The 24,908-nt window shown below is 52.3% G+C and overlaps 7 protein-coding genes and 1 non-coding gene across 8 annotated transcripts; 5 read left to right on the forward strand and 3 right to left on the reverse strand.

Moving 5' to 3' along the window:
* Window positions 1-3,120: 3,120 nt before the first annotated feature.
* Window positions 3,121-3,306, forward strand: HD553DRAFT_263427 (uncharacterized protein; the record flags this gene model as incomplete). The annotated part of the gene is made up of 1 exon (XM_046177436.1): window positions 3,121-3,306. A coding segment is annotated over one exon (186 nt), but the record flags the coding sequence as incomplete, so codon positions are not given.
* A 1,173-nt stretch (window positions 3,307-4,479) lies between these two features.
* Window positions 4,480-7,590, forward strand: HD553DRAFT_341713 (uncharacterized protein; the record flags this gene model as incomplete). Its single annotated transcript, XM_046182661.1, has 13 exons — window positions 4,480-4,585; window positions 4,654-4,871; window positions 4,957-5,007; window positions 5,066-5,110; window positions 5,183-5,260; window positions 5,326-5,565; window positions 5,660-5,692; window positions 5,770-6,198; window positions 6,271-6,336; window positions 6,425-6,448; window positions 6,517-6,666; window positions 6,743-6,775; window positions 6,847-7,590. 13 exons carry the CDS (start codon window positions 4,480-4,482, stop codon window positions 7,588-7,590), a joined length of 2,217 nt encoding a protein of 738 aa, XP_046037258.1.
* A 272-nt stretch (window positions 7,591-7,862) lies between these two features.
* HD553DRAFT_323705 (uncharacterized protein) lies at window positions 7,863-10,354 on the reverse strand (the record flags this gene model as incomplete). Its single annotated transcript, XM_046181416.1, has 4 exons — window positions 7,863-8,188; window positions 8,258-8,342; window positions 8,405-9,517; window positions 9,590-10,354. 4 exons carry the CDS (start codon window positions 10,352-10,354, stop codon window positions 7,863-7,865), a joined length of 2,289 nt encoding a protein of 762 aa, XP_046037259.1.
* A 3,789-nt stretch (window positions 10,355-14,143) lies between these two features.
* HD553DRAFT_271332 (uncharacterized protein) lies at window positions 14,144-14,341 on the reverse strand (the record flags this gene model as incomplete). Its single annotated transcript, XM_046177708.1, has 1 exon — window positions 14,144-14,341. One exon carries the CDS (start codon window positions 14,339-14,341, stop codon window positions 14,144-14,146), a length of 198 nt encoding a protein of 65 aa, XP_046037260.1.
* A 1,963-nt stretch (window positions 14,342-16,304) lies between these two features.
* HD553DRAFT_341716 (uncharacterized protein) lies at window positions 16,305-17,760 on the forward strand (the record flags this gene model as incomplete). Its single annotated transcript, XM_046182662.1, has 6 exons — window positions 16,305-16,368; window positions 16,456-16,842; window positions 16,932-17,085; window positions 17,156-17,263; window positions 17,489-17,560; window positions 17,622-17,760. 6 exons carry the CDS (start codon window positions 16,305-16,307, stop codon window positions 17,758-17,760), a joined length of 924 nt encoding a protein of 307 aa, XP_046037261.1.
* A 261-nt stretch (window positions 17,761-18,021) lies between these two features.
* Window positions 18,022-18,111, reverse strand: HD553DRAFT_t47. Its single transcript has one exon. It is a non-coding gene; the product is annotated as a tRNA-Arg (tRNA).
* Window positions 18,112-18,497: 386 nt separating this feature from the next.
* On the forward strand, window positions 18,498-19,947 carry HD553DRAFT_271588 (porphobilinogen synthase; the record flags this gene model as incomplete). Its single annotated transcript, XM_046177721.1, has 5 exons — window positions 18,498-18,746; window positions 18,815-18,952; window positions 19,181-19,440; window positions 19,505-19,592; window positions 19,657-19,947. Coding segments are annotated over 5 exons (1,026 nt in total), but the record flags the coding sequence as incomplete, so codon positions are not given.
* A 2,128-nt stretch (window positions 19,948-22,075) lies between these two features.
* HD553DRAFT_271478 (Dbl homology domain-containing protein) lies at window positions 22,076-24,716 on the forward strand (the record flags this gene model as incomplete). The annotated part of the gene is made up of 7 exons (XM_046177716.1): window positions 22,076-22,503; window positions 22,631-23,543; window positions 23,615-23,767; window positions 23,837-23,947; window positions 24,012-24,170; window positions 24,241-24,426; window positions 24,465-24,716. 7 exons carry the CDS (start codon window positions 22,076-22,078, stop codon window positions 24,714-24,716), a joined length of 2,202 nt encoding a protein of 733 aa, XP_046037263.1.
* Window positions 24,717-24,908: the final 192 nt, after the last annotated feature.

Genomic DNA, 24,908 nt, shown 5'->3' on the forward strand with positions numbered 1-24,908 from the left:
GTCTATTTAGACGACATATTGATTTACTCCGCCGATCAGGAGACACACAACGAGCACGTACGGGAAGTGCTGAAGAGGCTACAGGCGAATGGCCTGTACGCAAAGGCGGAGAAGTGTGAGTTCGACACGACGGCGACGGAGTTCTTGGGGTATGATATTGCCCCTACGGGGGTCAGCATGAACCCGTCGAAGGTGAAGTCGGTGTTGGAATGGGCGGCGCCTCGAAATATTCGAGGCCTGCAGTCGTTCTTGGGGTTCGCGAATTACTATCGCCGGTTCATTCAGAACTACTCCAAGAAGATTCAAGGCATGACGGCCTTGACGAAGAAAGGGGTGAAGTACCACTGGCCGGAGTCAGCGGATGCTGCCTTCAAGGAGTTGAAGAAGGCGTTCACCGAGGCGCCCATCCTCGCTCATTACGACGAGGAGCGCCAGGTGGTACTGGAGACGGACGCATCGTCAGGTGCGATGGGAGCGGTGATGTCGCAGGCAGGGGACGACGGGAAACTGCATCCCGTGGCGTTCATGTCGAAGAGCCTTACGCCGGCTCAACGAAACTACGACGTACACGATCGCGAGCTGCTCGCCATCGTGTACTGCTGCCAGATATGGCGGCATTACCTAGACGGGAAGTTCCCGGTGAGGATCCTTACGGATCACAAGAACCTGGAGTACTTCAAGAAGGACAAGATGTTGTCCCACCGACAAGCGAGATGGTCTCAGTTGCTGAACCAAATCTCGTACACGTTGGAGTACAAGCCGGGGACAGAGAACGGGAAGGCGGACGCGCTCAGCAGGAGAGAGGAGTTGATGGAGGAGACGGAGCCCAAGCAGGCAGAGACCCTGCTGCGCCCCGTTAATGCAGACGCGCTGGTGGTCAGCGCAGCGACGGTACAACCCCCGTTGCGGTTGTGCGGAACGATCCCCGTCATAGGGGATTGGTTCTTGAAAGCGTTGATCCCTGCGGGACAAGAAGATCCGGTCGCGAGAGACCTGATCAAGGGCGTCAAGGAGGGAACCTTGACGAATAGTCGGTACAGTCTGAGCCCGGGAGGCGCGCTCATGTACGACGGGCTGGTGTACGTTCCCGATGCGGGAAGCTTGAAGACGGAGCTCCTGAAGAGGCTCCATGATGGGAAGACCGCCGGACACTACGGGCGGGACAAGACGGAGGACCTGGTGAGTAGAGATTTCTACTGGCCGGGTATGAAGGCGTGGATTAGCCAGTACGTGGCTAGTTGCGACAAGTGCCAGAGGAATCGGAGGCCGAGGGCCAAACCAGTCGGTGAGCTGGCTCCCCTGAAAGCGGAGACGGAGCCCTACCAGTCGATCACGTGGGACCATATCACGGACCTACCTGAGTCGAGGGGTTCGAACGCGATCCTGGTGATCGTCGACCGCTTCAGCAAGCGGGCACATTTCGTGCCTTGTCGGAAGGACAACGACGCCAAGGTGTTGGCACAGATGTTCCTGCAGGAGTGGGTACGATTGCACGGGTTTCCCCGGCAGGTCATCTCGGACAGGGGAACGCTGTTCACGTCGAGATTTTGGAGGGAGTTCTGTGAGTTGTCCGGTGTCGAGCCTAGTTATTCGACCGCCTTCCATCCCCAGACGGATGGTCAGACGGAGCGCAGTAACTCGACGCTCGAACAGTACCTGCGGACGTACGTCAATTACCAGCAGGACGACTGGACCGATTTGTTACCCATGGCGGAGTTCGCCTACAACAATTCGAAGCACTCGGCGATCGGCATGTCGCCGTTCATGGCATCGGAAGGGCGGGAGCACGCCGTCGAACTCCCCATGCCTATCGCCAAGGATTCGGCTGTGGAGTCGATACAGGAGTACAGAGAGCGGATGAACAACATCTGGGAGTCTGTTAATGTCGCGCTGAGACAGGCCAGGGAGGATATGGCGAAGTACGCGAATCGGAAGCGTACGGCGGTACCGGATGAGGGGTACAATGTTGGCGACATGGTGATGTTGTCGTCGGCTCACGTCAATACCGTGAGGCCGAACAAGAAGTTGGAGTGGAAGACCTACGGCCCGTTCAAGATCACGGAGGTTGTAGGAGAAGGTCGCATGGCGCGACGTTTGGAATTGACACCGGGGATGCGTAGAATCCACCCTGTGTTTCATGTCTCGTTGCTCATCCCGTACAAGCCGAACGAGCTTCCTGGGAGAGCAGTGGACCCACCCCCTGAGCCAGAGGTGCTGGACACCGGGGATTTGGGGTGGGTGGTATCGGAAATCGTACACTCCAAGGAGTTGCGTTCAACGCGCGCCGGGCGTAGGACCCAGTACTACGTGCGCTTCGAGGGGTACGGGGACGAGCACAACGAGTGGGTTAGCCCCTCGGATTTCCACCACAACGACACGTTGGTGCTGGAATTCCATAAGCGACACCCTGAGTTGCCGGTACCGGGCCGCCAAGAGTACGGCGATGCTTGATGCGTTCGGAGCTCGCATCTAGGAGGGGGATCCTATTATAGGCGTCACGTGACGCGCGACCTACGGTGCGCGTCGCCTCGGGGTCTCGTTCGGAGACCCTCTCGGAGACCCTCTCGGAGACCTTTTAGGATATGTTCTCGTAGACGTCTAACTAGTACCTTGTAGTAGTTAGACATCCGTTATTACATCGCTATGCCTACCGTTACCTTTCCCCAGTCCCGCGACCTTATTACCCCAAGACCCGGCAGGTCGGCTGCCAGGCCTTATACGTCGCCGTAACAGTCACGTTCTCGTACTCCCCGCACTCGTACATCCATCAACGATATCACCGCCGAAGCGTTGTCTTTTTACTCTAGCCTTGGCTTTCCTGACCGTCTCGTTGCCGTGGCATTGGGTACTTCCCGCCGAACCATCACTCAGAGACGGACGGAATTGGGCATGACCAAGCGTATCTTGAAGCACGCTGTCCCACAACATGATCTTGAACAGGTGAGAACAAGCACTGACGTGCCACGACGTGCCACAAGTAGCCTTAACTTGCGCATTGATTCGTCCTTCCCTCATTACTTGCAGCTTATTGCTCAAGTCATCAACACAATTGACCCCGAAAGCACAGGCCAAAGGCTGGTAATGGGCTTCCTTCGCGCTCAAAACGTTACGGTCACTCGACAACAAGTCAGAGACATCATGCAAGCAAGGGATCCCTACCGGCATATGATGCGAAGAGCCCAAGTTCTCCACCAAAGGGAGTACGACGTACCCTTCATCAACTCAGTTTGGCACATGGACGGTCAACATAAGCTTATCAATTGGAAGATAGTCATTCACGGCTGCGTTGATGGCAAAAGCCGGCTCATCGTGTTCATGCACGCCTCGGATAACAACAGGGCCGAGACTGTTACCCCCAGTTTTGTTCATGCTACAGAGCGATGGGGTTGGCCGTCACGAGTTCGAGCCGATCATGGAGGGGAAAATTTGGGGGTGCGAGATCTGATGATCGCTGTGCGAGGTGAGCCTGCAGCACTTCGTGCCATGGTCAATTCCTCCTGACTCTTCTCCGTCCAACATAGGCGATAATCGAGGTTCATATCTGGTTGGCCCTTCCACCCGTAATGTTCGAATCGAACGACAATGGCGTCAAGTAGGCGAATCGGTTACACAAATGTTCGCCCATTTGTTCCTCGAAATGGAGCAGGCCCACGACTTATATCGTGATGAACCTGTCGACCTCTACTGCCTACACTACGTGTTCCTGCCATACATCAATTACATCTTGACCCACTACGTTGATGGCTGGAACCATCATGGCATGTCAAATCGAGGACTTGGCGGTCTGAGTCCCATTCAAATGTGGTATCGCGGTAAGTTAGGTCATCAATCGCGCTACGATGTGGCAAGATCTGATCCAACAAATCCCAACACGACACGTGTAGGCATGATCGAAGCCTACAACAATGGCTTCGATCTCGATTTATTTCCTATCCAGGCCGACAATGCGGATGAGGTCGCTGTACGACACAACATGGTACAAGCTACCCGAATGCAAGCTACGGAACCCTCTGAAGACCAGTCCAGACAGCCAAGAAACAGGGATCCTCACGTCAACGTCTCCCGTTTTCGTGATCACCTCCCTGAATTCATTCTGTCGGACGAGTTTGACCAACAGATTCGGGAGAGATTGCCCAACAGGCATTGGCCCACCATGCACGAAGCTGTCGACCAGTATCTGGCTGTTCGGGCCTATGTACATGACGTCATAAATGCGTTCTGACTCCACGTCGTCATCATGTAGTACTTCTGGAAGATTCTATGATTGTGACGCGTGAGAAAGCCCAAGTCGAGCCAAATTGTTCGTGTTTCAGGTTCTTGGCCGTCGTCGCCATCAAATCATAACAAATCGACACGTCGACACCACTACTATAAACAACAAACTCCCCTCGAGTCTCTTGCCCCATCACCTGTCTTATTCGATCCATCCTTCTCCACAAACTCACCTTCATTACCAAAAATCGCCTTCTCTCTATCATCATGGCACCTACTCCCACCCCTTCTCCCAAACTCACCACCGTTGACAACAAAATCGTCGACCAAGAGATGTCCGACGCCGGCGACGCCCAAGATCTTGAAGAACAGGGTAAGTGCACTCGCTTTTGTCGCGGAATATACTCCAACTCATTGACAACTCACTCTTCGCCGTGGTAGCCATGAACGAAGGCACGAACCAAGGAGGTTTGCCTTTGCCTGACGGCACGTTGTTTGACACCACTCAAGCAACCATCCAAGCTTCCGCCGCCAGCGTTTCGGGTCCCGAGAAAAAGCGAAAGTCGACCGCCGCTCACGAGGTTGTAGGCAACACTTCCGCAACTTCTAACACCAAGAAGCAGAAGAAGCAGTCGTCGTTGGGCTTGGGATTGAGGAGTGTAAGTCATCTTGGGTCTTGTCGTGTTGTGACTTGCGTCTTCGGCCATCCTTTGACTGATTTGACCTCTCGCCGTGGTTGTTTAGGCCGCGTCTCAAACCCAGCAAGGTTCCTCTAGGGCGATGCAGTCCAATACGGTGAGTGGTACTATGGTTGGGTGTTATTATTGACCTCATTGTTGATATCGTGCTGTAGCCTTTTGCTACGCGGACCCATCGCCCCGGTGCCGGTGCTCCCGATGTCAGTGTACCATCATGTTCCTTTCCCGTTGCGTTCTCATCGTACTGACCTTCGGCCCCATTGCTATCACAGTCCCGCAGCTTTGCGGAGCGACACGAAGACGACTTTTCATCCGTCTTGGGCCAACAAGGCACCCCTCAATACCAACCTGTAAGTAATGAAAGACGTGTGGATAACGCTAGTAAGCCTGCTGATTGTGTTTGTTGTTCGGATAGTTCTCTGCGTTGGGGTCTGAGCCGCCGTCGCCAGCCAAGGCTTATGCCAAATCCAAGACCATTGCCTCGGCTATGCAACATCAGCAACAGCAACAGCCTCGGCAACAGCAGCAGCAGCAACGGCCTCGACAACTGCAGCAACGGCCTCGACAGCTGGAGCCAGGCGAGAGGTATGTTGCCCCTCGTCATGTCGCCGTCCCAAACACTATGACAGAGGGGCGCGAATGGGTTCAGCAAGAAGTGAGTCAGGTCGCTTGAGCTTTACATTGGATATACATCGGGAAACTTAGCGCTCATTGTTGTCGTTGATATGCCACTGTTAACCAATCATCAGGGACAGAACTGGATTGCTGTTTCTCGCCAAGATGTAAGCCTCATGTTTGCGTATTGTACTTCATTCGACTGGGACACTTACTTTGTTGCAATTTGTTCCGCCACAACCAGGGAATCCGGCAGTTCAACGAGCTTGTTCCAGCGGATTCGCAAGGGAACCGGGTCTACCCCACGACCACGACCGACGACCAAACGGAGCACGGCGATGTTCAGCCCGGACCTCGCGACGCTCCCAGCGCCACGCCCCGGTCTCGCCAAAGGTCCAGCTCCCCGCGCCACAAGCCCCACCACCATGGGCACAAGTCGAGTTCTCGTCGCAAGTCGAGCTCCCACAGGCACAAGGAGCGCAAGGCCAAAGACCATCGTCGTAAAAGGCCGGCAACCCCCCCTCCGTTGGACTCGAGTTCGGGTTCGAGCAGCTCGTCGTCGACCAACAGCTCTTCTGGATCGGAATCGTCCGTGAACGATAGCGACGTGGAGCAAGAGCAACCCGACTCGGACATGGAGGTCGAAGAGGAGTCCGAGGCCGACGATGACAAGGTAAGGAGACCAGGTCCGGTCCATTTGGGTACGATAGACTCCATTGTTGACATCACGTTGTTCCTTCTCAAGGTCGACAAGAAGGCTACCAAAAAGGCTGCAAAGGCAGCCAAGGTATCGTCCAAGCAGGACGCCAAGGTTAGTCACTTTGTTCCGACTCACACTCTTGGTCGTGGTCTTACTCGTACTAATTCATGCATGAAACGTCCTATTTGATTGTCCACAGGCTTCCAAGAAGGACGCCAAGAGGGTCAGTCAACGATCAACGAATGACATAACCCAAGTTGGCACAAACTGACTTGTTGATCCGTTTTGCAGAGCGAGAAGAAGGCCAAGAGCCGGGAAAAGGTCGCCAAAGCGCGAAGGGCCGCAAAAGCCGCCAAGGAAGCCGCTGAAGAGAGCCCTTTACCTGCGACACCTGAGCCAGAGAGACAGGGGTCGCCCTCGCAGCACCTTTCTCCCAACAAGGTAAGCTATCCCGTTGGAAGTTACTGCACTTGAGCGATCATTGACGAAAGTGGCGTTTCCATAGGGCAACCAGTAGGCTCTGTCGACGGACAAGCAAGCCAAAGCCGAAGTGAGTTATCACGATTACCATCGGGCAGGTTGCCGTCAAGCTTATCATGTCTATCTTGCTTGTCATTGCAGCGCTTGGAAAGATATTACTTTGAACCGGAGCAAGGAATGATCGTCTTGCAGGGCAATGAACGATGCGAGACCTGCCGTATCGGCGCCAAACCCTTCGAGCGGAACACCCCAGGCGTTTGGGCCAACTGCAACACCCGGTACGGTGTCTGCGGGGTGGTCGAAGGCAGATCGCAGTGCACTCGCTGCTATTGGACCGGGAACACCCTTTGCGATTGCGCTAAGGCCCTCGAGAAGTACCACGCGAAGCGAAAGCGAGAGGCGGTGGCCAACAGAGTCAAGGCCATCAAGACGGAGGCTAGCCCTGCCAAAAAGTCGTCGCCTTCGAAAGGTCAGTCCCCATTTGGGCAAACCAACTCGAAGTTCGGCATCGGCATGACGACACGTACCGCCAAAGCCAAATCGACCCCGACTCCTGCCCCCAAGCGCGGCAAAGTCGAGCAGTCGGACGACGACGAGGACGAGGAGGACCCTGTCACCGCTGTCATCGAGAAAATCCGGCAAATTGCCCAAAAAATGGCGAACAACGGGGTCACCTACACCAAAGAGACTCCGGAACTGGCCACCAAGAACAAGATCGAGCCTAAGGTGATGATGAGCTACCTCAAGTTGGGTGACTCCTTCGTCAAGAAGACCACCAAGAACGCCGACCTGATCATCCAGCACTTGGCCGAGCTCGAGGACCTCTTGGAGCAGGAAGCCGAGGAGGACGAAGACGAGTCCTCCAACAATTCTGTCTTCGATTGAGGTTGCGGGTACGGTCGTGGTTAATTGGTCGTGGTCTTTTGTCGATGGTTCTGTTGCTTCTCGTTGGGCCGGCCGACTCCCTTTTTTTGTCTTGTAATACACGATTTATGGGTTCTTTTATGATATACACGAGTATACCCTGTTTGAGGTGAAAGCTACCCTAAATGACTAACGAAACAACAAAGTCGTGATACAAACGTCAGTGGAAGACAAACAGACTGAATGTATCTGGAAACTGACCTTCAACAACACGATCCAGAGATATTGGTTGATCATGTTAAGGTCGAAAACTCTTTTGGAGCACATCGAGTCCTTTTCCCTGTAACTTGAGCAACTTGATCCGCCGACTCTTGCCTAGGTCTTTTGCGCATTCTCCCCATTGTATTGCTTTGTTCGTCCAGGACGTCAGGCTCTTGTTTGTCACGACGTCGCAGCCTTCTACCGATTGGACTGGCAATGGTAGGACCCGGCAGAGGGGGACGTTGTGGCGAGCGTATACCATGATCCTCTGGTAAATCCTCGATTGGTCCAACTTCCGCCTCAGCTTCTTCTCTGCCGACCTGACTAGCAGCAACCGAGTGATCTCGTTGGACATGTTCTTGTTACGAGCAACCACGTCAGCCGATTGTAAAGAGGATCTTGCTCACGAACGCAGGACTATGCTTACCTTGAGATCCATCAAGATAGGCGTTGTGATTGATAGTATCCGCAAACACCTGGTCCAGGGACGACTCGTACGTAGGTTCCGGAAGCTTGTCAATGTTTGTGCTGGTTATTACTCCGCATCGTCCTGGTCAATACCCCTTTGGAATACCTCCCTTGCAAAGTCATCGAGTTCAGCGGATTGCATTGGAGTTGTTTCTGGTTCCAATTGCCGAGATGACACGACGTCAGGAGGGGCGGGAGGGGCGTTGATCAAGGCCAGTTGCAAGGCAAGCCATCGTCTACCAAGCTTTGGGTGAATTGAAGCTGATGTCAAGGCCTCGACAGTGTTGCCGTGCAAATCGTTCCCCGATTTGGGCCTTGCTTGGACTGGAGTTTCGATCCGAGGAGGAAGTGGCGCCTCTGTCGCCTGGATGTCGTCATCTTCGTCACTACTGTCGTCGATCAACACGATAGGCTCGTACAGCCACTCATCGTCTAGGTTGATCTCAGGTGGAGGCGTCGGGAAGGTTGCCCTTCCCTTGCCCTTCAAGTCCGTCTTGCGAGATCTTGGCCGCTGGATTGGAGAGCGTGGTTCAGGCTTGACCTCAATTCTTGGCTTGACGTCCTTGATCGAAGCTGATTTGCTTCCCGATGCTTTGTTTTTAGCCTTGGGAAGCTGCCATACAGGTCGGAATGGGGCGATGGCCATAGCATCGTTGGATGCATTGGCCTGCGATTCGTTGACCCAAGCCATGTAATCCGCACACACCTCTTGGTGACGGGGCATTTGGGCGGGAGGATAGGGGTTGTTGCAGCCTTGGCAGTTACGAAGGCCATCTTCGTCTGCGTCTTCCGCAAAAAGGTCATAGTCGACGTTGTGTAGGGCTGATATCATCATGCGCCAATCGGGATTGTCTTTTTCAGGAATCTCCCAACCTTCGCAGATAACATACATATTCGACGAGGCGTGATAAAACGTTTTGAGGTCCGCGATTGTAGTGACATAGGCGCCACAGGTCTGGACGGGGTGGAAACTGGCAGTTCCATGACCCAATTTGGCCCAAAGGAATGGCTCTTTCAGAGCGTTGGGGCCCAATTTCGCCCTGAATGCAGCGTAAACCGCCTCAGCGATCTCGATGGGGGTCATGTCCGCTCTGAAATGGACTGGCAGTCGGTAATTCGAGTTATCGACGGCTTCATGGAAGAGATTGCCCCCGCCCGTCTTGTTTTTCCAAAGGCGAGGTCGCAGCCGGAGGAGGGATCCACAGGCAATGTACGTGAGCTGGAATGTTGTGATACATTAACAACACGAATGAGGTCATGTCAAGCGAAGGCTTGCCCCAGATATGCTTACCATGCTGCCCGTTTTCCCGAATTTGGGTTCGACCGGGTCAGCTTTCTTGGACTTGGCTCGGGCAGCACCACCCTTGGTCAAAGGTAAGCCAGGGAAGGTTCGGGGGCCATTGAGCATCTGGGATGCATGCGGAAACGTCCCTTGAGTCTGGAGCGCAGTGGAAGGGGGCGCGAATGGCATTTGCCGGTACGACGGGAGGGCGCTGGCGACACCTGATCCCGATTCTGGGGCAACTTGGTATGGTTGCATACCTGGGATCGGCAACCCAGGGGGAAACGCAGGGTATCCCATGCTGTTATGGGCAGGGGGATAGGCGTTACCACCGGGAAAGACTTGCCCTTGAGCTTGGCTTTGAACAACTTGGCCGTGACGTTGACCTTGACCTTGACCTTCACCAATATGGATGGGATTGACGTGATTGTGGCCGACTGGCCTTTGGCCTTGCATTGGCGCTTGAGCATGACTTTGCCCTGAAGCAAGGTGGCCTTGGGGAGGGGCTCCGGCAGCAGTATGGCTGCCGTAAATCCCAGTGATTTGGGGGACACCAGATTGGGTGTGTCCGTCGGCGATACGGGGAGTATTAGTGACCAGGGCGGGTCGAGCGGCTCCCATTTGAGGGGTAGCAGAGGCACCATGGTCTGCTTGAGTCGAGGTTGGGGAGGATCCCGTCAAGTGCTCCATGATATTGGTGAAGCGGGAGGGATCACGGCGGAGACGCTGTTGGAGAGCAGCGTCGAATTCGGCGTCGGAAAGCTGGGGGGCCATTGTGCTGGGAGTAAAGCGATTTGACTTTGTGTTGGGTCTGGGAGTGGTATAGCAAGAGAAATGCGGGAGCGGGAACTAGATACGTGGTATAATACGTGTCGTATGTGACCTGATTGCAAGGAGATGGGAACGTAGTTGGGAGATTGGATACGAATTACACTACAACGTAGAGGATAGGGGTAACTGGTCCCTATTCGGGGGAAATATCGGTGATTTGGGGGAAAAGCCGATGCCGTTAGTGGGCGGAGCCAAATTTGGTCCAAGTTGGCGCTAATTGGGCCAAATTATACCTCTATTTTATAAGTCGCGGTTAAAGAATAAAGATCCACCGATAAAGATCGCGGATAAAGAATTGGCGCAAATGGCGCACCATACGAGTCCGAGGTCAAGTTTAGCGTGGCCTGGCTTGCTCCATCCCGATCTCGGTTGATGATGAAACCCGTTCATCGATTCATCCGTTTCCATTTTTTGCTATTGATCTTCCCATATCACCGTCAAACTCTCCCAGACAGACCAGAATAAACCTACGATAATACCCTCGCAATGGATTCCGTGGCTTCAGCTCCTCAGACGGCAGATCCGGCACCGAACTCACAGCTTCTCGCGGCGTACTGGGACTGGTGTAAAGCGACGAACACTCCCGAGCCTATTCAGTCGAGGACGATCACCAGTAGTGCTGCCAACAATTACGAGTATCACGAGTATATAATCGTACTCGTAATCATTTGCGAATATGAGTACGAATACGAATACCTTGATTTTCTTGATCACGATTATGAGTACGAATACGATTACATGTGCGAGTATAATCGAGTATATAATCATCAAAAAGTGTGATGTAGAGTGTTGCAGGGCGGTGTGGGAGATAGGCAGACACTCATTCAATCAAAAAGAATAACAAAAAGAATCAGCGCTCAACCACCCAGAAGTAGCTGTTAAGCCGGCATCTGTTCACGGTGGTTGCTAGGACCTTAGGTGCGGAAACCTAGAAGCCCGTTGCGGATCCTGTAAAATAGAATTGAAAAGGGCAAAACTCTAGAAAAGCAGGCTGCGCCGTGAGTCGAACTCATGACCTGACCTGACTGACCTAACCGTCAACATTATGCACCATAATCCACTATACTAAAGGGAAAGTCTTGTTGAGGCCTGTTTGCACAAGCTTATACCACTAGGCTTGCCCTACTTCCCCCCGATGCAGGACTTGAGACATGGGTCACATAGGCTTGGTAGGCCTGTGAATTTAAACTCACGACAACATGTAAGTGCTAACATATGGCTTGAAGATCAGACACAACTTACAACCATTGACAAGGGTAGCTCGAGACCTCCTAGCTATACGTGCATCTTCCACCAGTGTCGAGCGATTGTTTTCACAATTGGGTAACACATTGGGGCACAGGCGGAAGGCAATGCAGCCAGAGATGGTCCTCAAGCAGACGTCACTCAAGATCTGGGATGCTCAAGGGTTATGTTTGATGAAGGATATTGAAGCAGTTTGTTGAGCTCCGTTTATGTCATTGTGAAACACGGTTCATCATGCGCGCCGAATCAATGCTTTTTGGAACCCAACCTGGTATGAATATACTCGAGTATATATTCACTAGTGATGGCCACGATCAAAACGATCATGTGATCGTCTTCAAACAAACGTCTGATCGTCTTGCTCAAACCATGAACGTTACCTTCTGCTGACCGTCTTAAAACGGTCAAGACGACCACGTTTGAACGTTTAAGAAGATCAAGGCGGTAAACGGTCAAAACCGTCAGATCATCGGATTGGACGTACCAGCAGTACAATCTAATACAGAGCGCCACATGATCTGTTCGGTCTGATCTATGTCAGTCAATCATATATAATTGTGTTGACGGTCATGTGACATTTCAGCGAATGTGACCAGATTCAGACAACTCAGCCTCATCCTCGTCAGTGTCAACAATGAACTCCCTGCCTTTTCCCTTCTTCGGACCCGGTGTGTTTCTCTTGATTTTCTTCACCCTCTTCATGGTAGTCTTGTTTGCAGAGGTCGACGCGGTTGTAGCCGCAGAGGAGGAGGCCAAGGTATTTGTAAAGGCAGAAGAGGATTCACGTAAACCCTCTTTACCGCTCTTGAATCCAGCTACGAATGACTTCTCCGACAAGATACCATTCTTGGCCCAGTCCCCAACCAGCATCTGAGTAGTACTGGTTGCAGGTGCTAGTCGAGAGCGTCTGGAGGAGATCATCAAACCAGCCTTAGAAAATGCTCGCTCAACAGCAACCGAAGTCCCTGAGATCAGAAATGGCAAAATCAGCTCAGACGATCATGAGGTATGATTCTGTACGTACCAGGGCAGCTCAGGACATCAATAGCCATCTGACGAAGACCGTCTTTACCCGACTGATGTGCCCACCAAGTAAGTGCTTGACCATTGAAGGGATGCTGACTGAGTTCAGTCCTTTCGCCATTGACAAAGGCATGAAAGACATCTTCGTCTTCATCTTCGTTGGCATGTTCCTGACCTTGCTGACTGGACTCGGCAAGGAACATGGCAAGCTCATCCATGACCTGACGGGAACGGAGATGATGTCAGATGACAACTTTATGGGTCCAGACAGATATACTCACAATGTTGCTTGCCGATGATTGTCTCTGCAGATCCCCAGACTGGGATGCATAGTGCTTCTCCCACATTTCATATCCAACACGGGTCGCCTCAAGAATCCACGACTCTTCCCACTTCTGTTTCCGCATCCATTTGACCCGGTAAGCGGGATGAAGGACTGAAAATAAGGGAATAATTTTGAGAATCCCGACAAGTTCGAGTTGTCTTCTTGGGACCAAAGTGCTTACGAATGGCAACTCGATACATTACAGTCTCGTCCGTCTTACTGTAGTATTTATCGAGAAGGTTCTGACCCCTCTGGATACCGTGCTTGACAGCAGGCGAGACTGTGTTCCGTGAACTGAAGCGATCAAAGGCCACAGTGAGGGTGTCCATCACCGGAATGACTCCAGCGATTGATTGGTTCTCGATGTTGGTCTCAACACCCGTAGAGAATCTCTTGGTACAGATGTGAAGAAGCTAAAGAAGACGACAGTTAATTCCCAAATAATGTCACGGCATCTATCATATCCTTTTTCTAGACAGACCTTCAAGATTGGGATCATTTCGTTGATCAATCCAAGGTCGGCAGCGACCAACTTCTCTTCTCCGCTGATCTGTTTGGATGGCAGCAGCGAGTAAAATTCTTTGAGCACGTCTTGGGCATTGCTGATTGCCTGAAGACAATGGAATGTCGAGTTCCACCGAGTCTGGACATCGATAGGAATAGTGTACGTGCTGCCCGGTTTTAGTATCTTTGCAGCGACAAGATTTTCAATAGCCTCATTCCACCTCCGCTTGTATTCTGAACGGTACTTGAGACGTTTCGCTAGCAACCGAGACTGTATGAACAGAGTTTGTTATGAATCAGCAAACCATAGGATCTGTAACACGCCGGGTTGAGACATACCTTGTACAAAGCGCCAGAGAGCGTCGACTGATCGTTCTTGATCTCCTGCCCAGCTGAATTGGCAGCCGGAACCATGGGGAGAGTAAGAGAGTCAAGAATCGACTGGTCTGGGGCAATTTGAGAGGCCGTCGGCCAGATCTCAGCCTCCATCTCCTCTTGATCATCTGAACCATAGCTATGGTCGTCATCCGGGAGAACTTCTATTGCTTCCTCCGATGACCACTTGTGACCAGTGGCCCCTTCAATGATAGCCTAGTCATTCAAACAAAATTGAGCACTGGACTGATTCGACACTCTCACTCTGTTATACTCACTCCCGTCACCAAGTTTAGAATATGAGCAAAACAACGTACTCGTCCTTTTGAAGATGAGTTGAACCGAGCCCAATCATTGTCGGCCAGCTTGTCAATCATCACATCGTTTGCGGAGGCATTGTCACACACAATGGTGAGAACATGCTGATGGATATGCCATGACCGGAGGGACTTGTTCATAACTTCAGCTAAAGCCTCGCCTGTGTGACGTTCGGGTGAGCTGCAAGACGATGAAAATGACTTTAGTCGAAGATGGCTAGAATATTCCCATCGCCATAGTCGACTCACGAGGCAAAATCAATCAACACTGAGCGAGGCTTGACAGTGGTACCTATAACTTCGGTCCAGTTGCAGATGATCCCAATGAATGCATTGCCACTCCGATCAGTCCAGCCATCAGTCGAGATGTGAAAAACCCCAGGATGCTGGGAAAGATGATTGCCGAGTCGTTCACGATTGATATTGTGGACCCTCTGAAGATCATCCTTCACCATCTTACGGGAAGGAAGGACGGCAGCCATTGCTGGAAACGAGCGGGTGAACATCTCTTTGAACTGAGCAGGAACGGTAACCCATCAGTTCTCTTTTGTTAAGACAATGCTGAGAAGATAGACTTACGCCTGGTTGATCCACAACAGTGAAGGGATGCCCATTCTGTGCCATCCACACAATGATTGCATGTCGAGTCTCAGCCAAGAGCGGCTCTGAGTTTACAATGGGTTTCTTTTCGAACAAGCGGCCCTGAATCATGCCGTCTGTTTTATTCTCCGGCCTTGCATTGCACCTGGTTATATGATTGGAGAGGCCGGTGTGTGAACCCGCATTCTTAGCAAGCTTAAGGGAGGTGTAGACTCGGCAGTGTCTGACGGCACAACAGCAATGCAAAGGTAAGATGTCACCAACAGTCCGACTGGCTGAAGCCGAAAGACTACCATCAGAACTTACCGACAACGCCATAACCAGTATTTCACTGGCTTCTCTCCCGTCCCTTTGGCTCTCACAACTTCCTCTTCTGTCGCCAGTCGAGGCCGTTCATACTCAGAGTTGGTCCTGTTGGCTCCGTTGTCGTAGTGGATGACGCACCATGCTTCGAGATGAGCAAAGTGGTCTTCTAGAGGGGCGTCATCCGGAGGGATGGCGAGTTTGAGCTTGGGCTTGCCTATTGGTGAAATGAATGTTACGGCTAGAAAGGAAGCGTAATGTCGCAAGAAAAATACTTACCCGGAGCTCCTCTGCCCGACCTGCCCGACGTCAAAACAGGGGAGGTGAGCTTCGGTCTTTTCGTTGGGGTTGCTTTATCGTAGAGGTGATCGTATGAGAGTGGGGTAGTCATATGATGGGTAAGCCAGCAGAGACTCACCAAGAATTGCAGACCCGTCGAGTACCTGGATGTCATCAGAATCATCCCGTCCGTCCACGTCGATCACGTCTTCGGATTGTTGTCGTTTCCATTTCTGGTGTATCTCCATGTCGCCATTGTCGGAAGAATCACTAAGCATTGCAACAGCTCAATCCAGAGATGTATCGAGAAAGATCCAGAAGATAATGTTGGAAACTGTGGAGCGAAAAGTGTTGTTCCCTCGGAAAAGATATGTAAGACGAATATTTTACCTGATGTGCTGTCGACGTGTCGATAGCACCCCAGCCCCTGACTTCAACATGCATATGCGTTCCCGTGATGCCTCTAAGATGCATATGCATTCTCATGACGCCTCCAATCGGAAGCAACTTGCCTGCTTCAAGCAGGCAAGTTGCTTCCGGTACATCTGCCGACCACGCACAGCAGGCAAAACTACTGTAGCGTGAGTGTGTATCGAACCCAAGACCACAATGATAAGGTGGCAAGCTTGCAAAAAGAAATCATAACCACTAAACCAATGTCAAGTTGTAATAAACGATCATAAATGGTCAAAACATGATCTTCTATATCCAACAGTCTGTGACCGTGATCGTCTGTTTGACCTTCTAAGACGATCAAGACGATCACGTTTGACCTTTTAAGACGGTCAAGACGGTCAAAACAGACGATCAGAAGACGGTCATGACCTTCTGTTCCATGACCGTGGCCATCACTAATATTCACTGAATACGAATACAATACTCGTAATCGTGGGTAGATTACGAGTACGAATACGAATATCAGATGTCATCATCAAACGAATATGAATACGATTACGAATATACTCGTTTGGCAACACTAATCACCAGTAAGTCTTTCGTAGCTCAATAACAGTCTTGATCTTCACTGTAACAAGATTTCAGCTTACATGCTCCTCTGACTTTGTGGTCCGCAGAGCGTATCGAAAGCTATATCGCCTACTGCGTCGAACAGCTCGACGACGAGATGACCTGGCGAGACCTGAAAAGCCTCGCCCGTGGCCTGAAAGCGATGGTCGTCGATCAACTCGGTTGGGACCCAGAATCGGCTACCTTGGCCTTGTTCGATATTAAGATCAAGAACCATTGTTGGAAGCTATCAACCAAGCATGGGATTGATTCTACCTCTGGGAAAGCTTTGCAGATCAACTGTGATATGGAAGAGACTGGCGAGATGCAACATTTGGTAGAGCTGTCTAGCAGTCAGGATAGTTTCGACGGACATGTCAGTCAGATGGAGATGTACAAGTTTATGGGAGTTAGTTCGAAGATCAAGCTAGCGGACCTGATCAAGAAACCAGAAGGTGAGCCCCCATACCATCATCCTTTCGATGCGGGTTTCAACTATCTCTGATCTACCGGGGTCCTATGGCGATTCCAAATCGAACGGCAGGTACCGCACATGCTACCGCCTCTTCAAGCAAGACGAAGACGACGATCAAAGCACCTAAAAAGAAGAGGACCAGTGGGAGTAGCGTCGAATCAGCTGTGGCGAGCGGTAGTACGAGCGAGAATAGGAAGGCGAGCGGCACGAAGAGGAAGAGCGAGTGAGTGTCTTGTTCGCATGTTGAGCATTCTTGACGACAAGAGTCTCACATTCAATCTTCCGGACGTCAGCGCACTTCAAGAAGCAGGATCGTCAATCCCGGCCAATATCGAATCCAAGGGAGATGGTAATGGAGGACAAGGATTGATCGTCAATGCAAGCGGGACTATCGAGCAGACGTGAGTCCTTGCACGAATTTCCTCCTTCCTTGCTTGCTCGTGGTGATATTCACGTTCTTCCGTTGGAGATTCAGGAGCGTCGATCTGGTCACCAAGGAAAGTATGAATATGCGAGTGAACTCAGAGCAGACGCAAGCGACGATGGTGGGGTTCGTATCCGGCTGGACTGACAGTCTTTGAACGACGGGAAAGCTGAAAGTCGTCAAATCTTCCGTGTCGTTCCAGTCAAGGATCGGTATCTAACGGAGACGATTGGAGGAAAACGGAAGCTGAGAAGCACGGGGTCATCGTCGACAGGTGAGTTTCTGACAGCACCGACTTGTCGCAACTTTACGCTCATGTTCATAACTTCGCGTAGTTCGATCTCCACTATCGTCCCGCAGATGCCAGGTGAACAAGACCCACAGAAAGAACTTGATACTCATCCGACAGAGGATAAAGCTAGCAACAAGCGACGCAAGCTGGACAACGCCGTCGATAACGAGGATCAAGAATGATGGCCTTACTAAGGGATATCGCGTTCGGACAGGCATTCTCTCGGCTGATACACTGCATTCGACAATCTGTAGCCATAAGGAGTTTCGAAACCGTATGTCATCGCGATCTTATGTCCTGACCATGGAGCCGTGGCAAACAATGCCGTCCTTGCCTTCGACAACGCTAACCGGTGGCCGGGCAGCTTGATGACTGAGAGGACGTTCCGTGCAAAGCCCTGGAAGGTCAGAAGGCAAGAGGGGGGTCGAAAAAGGCAAAAAGGAAGCGCAGTGCCGGGATCGAACCGACGACGCCAAGATTACTGGTGGATAAGACCATCGAAGTCTTATGGACTACCACTGTCCCAACCGCGCTTCATATTTAGTTTCAATCAACACAAAAAAACTGAGACGTACAACTTTTTCTGCAACCTCCACCTCGTCATTGCTTCGAGTTCAGATCGCCTCATATAATCTCGGTTCAACTTCCCTTGAACGGTCTTTCCCTTCACCTTCCTGCAAATCCTGCGAAATCATTGCCTCAGTTAGCTCATAATCTGCATCGTATCAACATGGTATGTAGCTGGTTCTGCGCTCTCTCTGTGATCATGTTACTGACCGTTCCGCCGCAATGGCGGCCATCCGGTACAGACGTCCCAACCTTATCTTGACATTTCGTAAGTTCACCTCGCTCCAGTCTCGATCGAGATCATGTTACGTCACAAGTGTATACTGACGCTGTTTCTCATCGTTATGACAGGTCGATCCTCGCTGGAGGTTACCACCACCCTCTTTTGCGAACTTATCAGTCTCGAGGCAGGACCTTGAGCAAGGACATGCTCATGTACCCCATCTTTATCACCGACGACCCGGACGCCGAGATCGAGATTAAGTCACTGCCGGGTCAGAAACGATGGGGAATCAACAAGCTCGAGGGGTTCTTGAGACCGTTAGTGGAGAAGGGTTTGAGGAGCGTCATCTTGTTTGGTGTTCCTGTCGAGCTGGAAAAGGTGAGAGTCGCTGGCGGTCTCGAACATGGTTTCATCCGCATCGCTGAACTTGGGATGAGCGTCGATAGGACGAATGTGGGACACACGCCGACTCTGATGTGACCCCCGTCGTACAAGCTCTCAAACTCCTCACCAAGCTATTCCCCAAGCTGCTCCTCGCTGCTGACGTCTGCTTGTGCGAGTACACCAACCACGGTCATTGCGGCGTACCCTCCAGCTACTCCCTCGGCGGTCTCAAGCACGGTCAGACCGTCGCTGATCTCGACAAGGAGAAGGCCGGCGGCCATCCTCTTACTTTCTCCACCGGTGCGACGGATGACTCGTCCAGCAGGCCGCAGAGCCCGTGGGTGTTCGGATCGGACTACAAGCTGTACGAAGAGTCCCCTCCTACCCCTCCCGCTTCGGGCCGTTCGAAGGTCGACCCTACCGCCCAGAGCAAACCCGATGTCTTTACTCCCATTCCCAACCACGCCAACGGGGCACCGCACCTCGACCCTTCGGCCTCGGCGAAACGAATCGGTGAAGTCGCTCTCGCCTATGCCAAGGCTGGAGCCCATCTCGTCGCTCCGAGCGATATGATGGACGGGAGGATCAAGTCAATCAAGACGATGTTGATCGAACATGGGTATGCGAACAGGTGTGGTGTAATGAGCTATTCGGCCAAGTTTGCGAGTGGACTTTATGGGCCGTTCAGGTAAGGCAATGAGCGGATACAGGTGGATCGGGCGGTAGCTGATGAGAATTATATGGTTTTGCAGAGAGGCTGCTGGCAGTGCTCCTATGGCTGGAGACCGAAAATGCTACCAGCTCCCGCCTTTCGCCAAGGGTCTGGCCCGACGAGCCATCGTGCGTACTATAGCCTAGTCACGTCAAGCTAAATAATACTTATTACCTACTGGCCTTTTCACAGAACCGAGACGTCCTCGAAGGCGCCGACATCCTCATGGTCAAACCCGGTCTTCCCTACCTCGACATCATCCAGGACTGCGCGACCTTGCAACCGGACCACCCTACCGCCGTCTACCAAGTCTCTGGCGAATTCGCCATGATCCACGCCGGGGCGGAAAAGGGCGTCTATGATCTGAGGTTGATGGCCGAGGAGACGGTGGGGAGCTTCTTGAGAGCTGGCGCGAGCATCATCTTGACCTACTTTACCCCGGACTTTTTGGACTGGTTGGACCAGGAGCCTTTGCCGAATTAGGCGGAAGGTACACCTGTGCTCAACGAACGAACATCTGGCAAAAGCAAGAAACAACAACAATAACAACAACACAATCGTCAACCAGGAGTTGTATACCACCTGAGCACAGAGCCGGGCCGAAACTCGAAACCACTACTCTTTCTATGTCATATGCCATGAACCATTGCACCAATACCCCCATTCGGAGAAGTGCGGGTCTGTTAATTCTCGTTCACATTCTTGTCCTGCATACGCGACGAGCAAGGGAAGCGTGATCGCCCACATCAATAGATCAGCGCTACTGAACGTTCGGCACAGTATCGCTTCAGACTCGAAAGAGCCGTCATGGCGGCAAGGAACGACCTCTAGATCGCTGCACTGAATATTGCGCAAGGTTGTCGCAAGTTGCTATCATATCAGGTCGAAGGGGGATAGATGAAAGGAAGACCTCCAATGGCGTCATCTTCCTCTGGTTCAGATAAGCACTTTAGACAGGTATAAGAGACTGGCAATCGGTTTGCTGGGGGATGCTTCTGATTGAAGGCAGGATGGGACGATTCACAATCATCAAAATCTGCAGCGATGCCTGATCCCTCTCCCACTCCTTCTGCCGATCTTGTTCGTAGTCCGTTCGACGCTCGTCTTCAACCTTCTATGACGATACGCGAGCGGGACGAGTACACTCGTATCCCCGAAGCTCCTTCACCAACCCCATCCGAGCCCGACGAAAAAGTCTCTTCCGACCTAGAACGAGGTACGCTCGAGGTCATCGTGGTCGAACCCGAACAACCTGCATCGTCATCACCCCCGCCAGGCGCAGCACCGTCACCGGCAGGATGGCGAAACGACGGACGTCTGAGTCGGCCGGATAACTGTGTACCCTTGCTACTTTCCGCGCTGTTCAGGGCTTTGGTAGATAGTTTTATGGGAGGAATGTAGAGTGCAATGAATCGACATGATGGATTTGCCCCTCACTACTCTGTTCGGAATCAGATTTTGTTTCCGAAGCTTGTCATTTGTTTACCAAGTCGCATCGTCGCGTTTGATCAAAGTTGACTTCATCTTGCATCTTGTTCATCATCTTCAATACATCAAGCTATTCACAATCTCGATGACTCTCACACTATCGCAAGACTAGACATACTAGCTCGGAAATCAAGAACTGTAACAATCAATCTACCACTCTGACGAAAAAACTGCGGCGAAATTGCGACTGGGGACGACCTTGATCGACGTGATCAATTCCGATCCTCACCGCCCATTCCTTCCGTCCTACCTTTCCCGCCTCTTCTCCAATCTCACGATGAAGTCCATCTTCCAACGACTCCGACATAAAGAACGGTCCGTATCATCTACCTCGGAAAAGGAGAACGATGAGCCCCGCCAAACCATAGCTACTCCCGGTGCGGCGTCGTTGAAGGCACCTAAACCGGCGAGACGATTCTCGAGGCAGGACTCGAATACGAACAAGGATAAAGATGACACCCTTTCTCAACAACAACGACCCAAAAGCGGAGGGTTCGCAGAGATGTGGTCGGGAACTCTATCTCGAGCGCAGGGGAAAGAGATTTCCGGATCAAAGTTGGGGGAAGATCTATCCCGAACCCAGACGGCTGTCTCTACGGCCGATTCTCAGATCAGCCCAGGGATGCTAGAGAGTACCATCACCTCATCCTCCATCTCCGGTCCTGCTCGCCCGACGACTCCTTTTTCCATGGAACCTCTTCACCCGGAGATTTCCCACGAACATGAATACAACGAATCTACGCTTTCGCCGGGGGAATCCGACGATTATGCCCAGATGCTGCGTACAACCGAAGATCCCACGATGACAGTCAACAACCCGACGAAACGGGTGGCCTTTGTCTCCCCCATCCGGACCCCTGCTACGAGCATCGCCCTAGATTCTATCGCTTGGGACAAAGTCGACCCTATTGCGGACTTTTCTTCCTCGCCCTCAGTCTCTAATCCTCAGCCTCAGAGTCAGAGGCAGGAGGAGAAAGCCGAGTCCCGCAGCGCGATGTTACGGGCGAAAAACGTCTTTCGGTCGAGGGACAAGTTGAGGGCGGATAGCGATCTGACGGGGACTCAGAAAAAGGGAACTGGGAATAGTAACGGTACTGATGCACCGACGAATATGGGAACCGGGATGGGGATCGGCTCGAACTCTCGGATCAGGATAACCAAGAAAGGTTCTGCCCCGCCTACCCTGATCACTCCGCTGACATCGACCACCTCGAAACCGAGGTTCACATCCCGGCTATCGCATCGTCGAGCAGAGACGACCGATGGACCGCTTCCTACCCCACCTCCGAGTTCCGGATCGAGCATGACCCCACCTCCTACATCCACCTCATCCTATCAACATCAACTCCAATCACCTACAAATACATCCACATCCACCTCGGCCTCGTCCATACATTCAGCCCGGGTGAGGGCGAGGACCGCCCCGGGGATTGAGACGGGAGGACTGGACCATGCGAGGTTCTGTGCGGTCAGACAGAGTTGGAGCGAGATTACTGAGGAAGACCTCGTCCAGAATTTGAGTCCGAGGGAACGGACTAGGCAGGAGGTCCTGTGGGAGATTGTCAGTAGCGAAGATCGGTGAGTGTGATCGTCAGGTTCAAATCGGCGGGCCATGTGATTTGGGCTCGTAGATGTGACGGCTGATGATGATATGAACCCTTGCTGTTTTACATTACAGCTACGTGACGGAGCTATGCAGGTTGAAGACCACCTTCATCGACTCGCTGCTTCCTCCCTCGACGGATGAACCCCCCGTCATCCCTTCATTTTCCTCTCCTATGGGCTCCCCGCGCTCAGACTCGGTCCCATCTCTCCATTCGTACATGACCAACAACAACCTGCACCGCTCCAAATCGCCGAGCTACAGCTCGACCAATTCCCCACCTTCGATCGATGAGGAATGTGAAAACTTGCCCATCGCAGCGAGGTTTGCTAGTCCGACGATGATGCACCACGCTAATATCGGCTCTGGGAGGGATTTCTCGGGGAGCGTGTCTTCCCGTCAACGAGAACGAGGGGGTTCGATGGATACGACCAATACCGCCATCTCTGATCAGACGCGTAGCGATGCGACCGGGTTGGACAGGTCCGAGCTGAACGACGAGACCATCAGGATCAAGCCGAATGAGAAATACTCGGTCCTGGTCAATGGGCGACCGTCTGATCAAGAGCCCGCCGGATCCACGAAGAATGGCCGGTCACACCATTCGTTGCCTCCTCCACCTCGAGGTAAAACCAACGGGCTGTCGAACATGCTCAATCAGTCGTTTTCAGCGAAGCATTCCAGATTCTCCCTCAGACCCGCTGCCAAGTCCGAAGATTCTGAATCGATACCTACCACGGCAGACTCGTCGACAAAGCACAACAAGCTGCATAAAAAACGAGAGAGGATGCCTTCCGGCTCGTCTGGGATGGATAACTTTAGGGATCATGCGCATCTTCCCGAGTTGCCTGAAGATCTCAAGATTATCCTCGACGTGCTGGGACATGGTGTTCTGGACGGTCATCTGAACCTGGCTGATCAGCTGAGGAAGCGGTACGACGACCAATACCCGTTGGTCAGGTCGTTGACCGACATCTTTATTGCCAACGTGAGTAGAGTTTCTCGTCCACGACCGTTAGAGATCAGGTCAGCGTTGACTGACGCGTGTTTCATCCGTAGGCTTCGGTGCTCAACCAATATGCCATTTACGTTCTTCACCTGGAAAAGGCGTTGCAACAGGTAGAATCTGCCGTGCTCGCCGCTGAAGCCGCAAGTAAAAAGTCGGAAAAGGGTTTGGTACCCGAGGAAGTCCGGCTAGGGCGGTACCTACTAGTGAGCAGCCACTGCAAACCACTGGCTGTGAAGCTCGCGGCTTATACTTCCTTTTTACCGTTGTGTTAGAGCCTTGAAGAGCTCGCTAAGGATCGGGGCGAGAGCGGACTAGTCATCTCGCTCAGCAAACCTTTCCAGAGACTCTTGAAGTACCCGTTGTTGTTCCAGAACTTGCTATTCGTGAGCCAAGCCTCTGTCGGGTTCAGCTTGACGATCGCTGATGCACGATTTTCGCTCATTCTAGCACACCGATGCGACCAGCCACGAGTTCGACGGGACCATGCTTATCTTGGAACAGGTGGACAGTATCGTGAGGCGTATAGAGGACGAAAAGTCGTCTCAGGAACAAAGAGAAAAGACGAGAGATGCCATTGCCCGGGTAGAAGGGTTGGAGAACGACAAGGTGAGCTCGTGGCCCTGCTCTCTGACAGGCTCAGCACCTTCCCTAATGGTTCAATCTTGTGATATTTTAGCTCCTGGCCGTTCCCAAGCCTTCTCGAGTATATGTTGAGGAGCATCGTTACAATCCGCCGGCAACTATCCCCGCTAGTCCGAGCCGAGGTAGCGTCAGACGAAGGTCAAGAGAGGATTCTGGACAGCGAAGGAGTTTCAAGCGCCTGAGCGATCTGATGAGGCATGAAGAGAAGGAGAATTGGGTGGTGGAAGTCCGGCCTCGATAGCGATTGCGACCCAAAAGCTGATCACGATGAGGATCACGGCTTCGACCTCCAGTGTCTTCTCGGACGTCTCGCTGCTAGTGCAAAAGACTGGTACGACCACCCTGGCTGTCGGTCATCAATCCACCAAGCACGATGGTGATGGCAAGGGACGTCAGGCCACGATCGGACGGAGGAGTCGGCAGATCACGCCGCGTAATCTGTACAAGGTGCGTCTCAAAGGTATGCCAAACGCAAGACCTACTGCTGACCTTGAACGCTTCCGCTATTAGTTTGTCAAGGTCCTAGAATGGCACGTTTCCTCTGGAGCGATCTTTTCGAACGGAATGTGAGCGGTCCGGCTTGTTCACGAGAGGCTCCTGAACTGACGTGGATGTTCCACCCCTGTTTGTAGGACCGACATGCAAGAGTGAGTCGGCATTCAGGACATGGTGTTAACCGCTCTTGCTGATGCCCTGCCCTGT

Source organism: Filobasidium floriforme (assembly GCF_021052385.1).
Source record: "Filobasidium floriforme strain CBS 6241 chromosome Unknown HD553scaffold_9, whole genome shotgun sequence".
NCBI lineage: Eukaryota > Fungi > Basidiomycota > Tremellomycetes > Filobasidiales > Filobasidiaceae > Filobasidium > Filobasidium floriforme.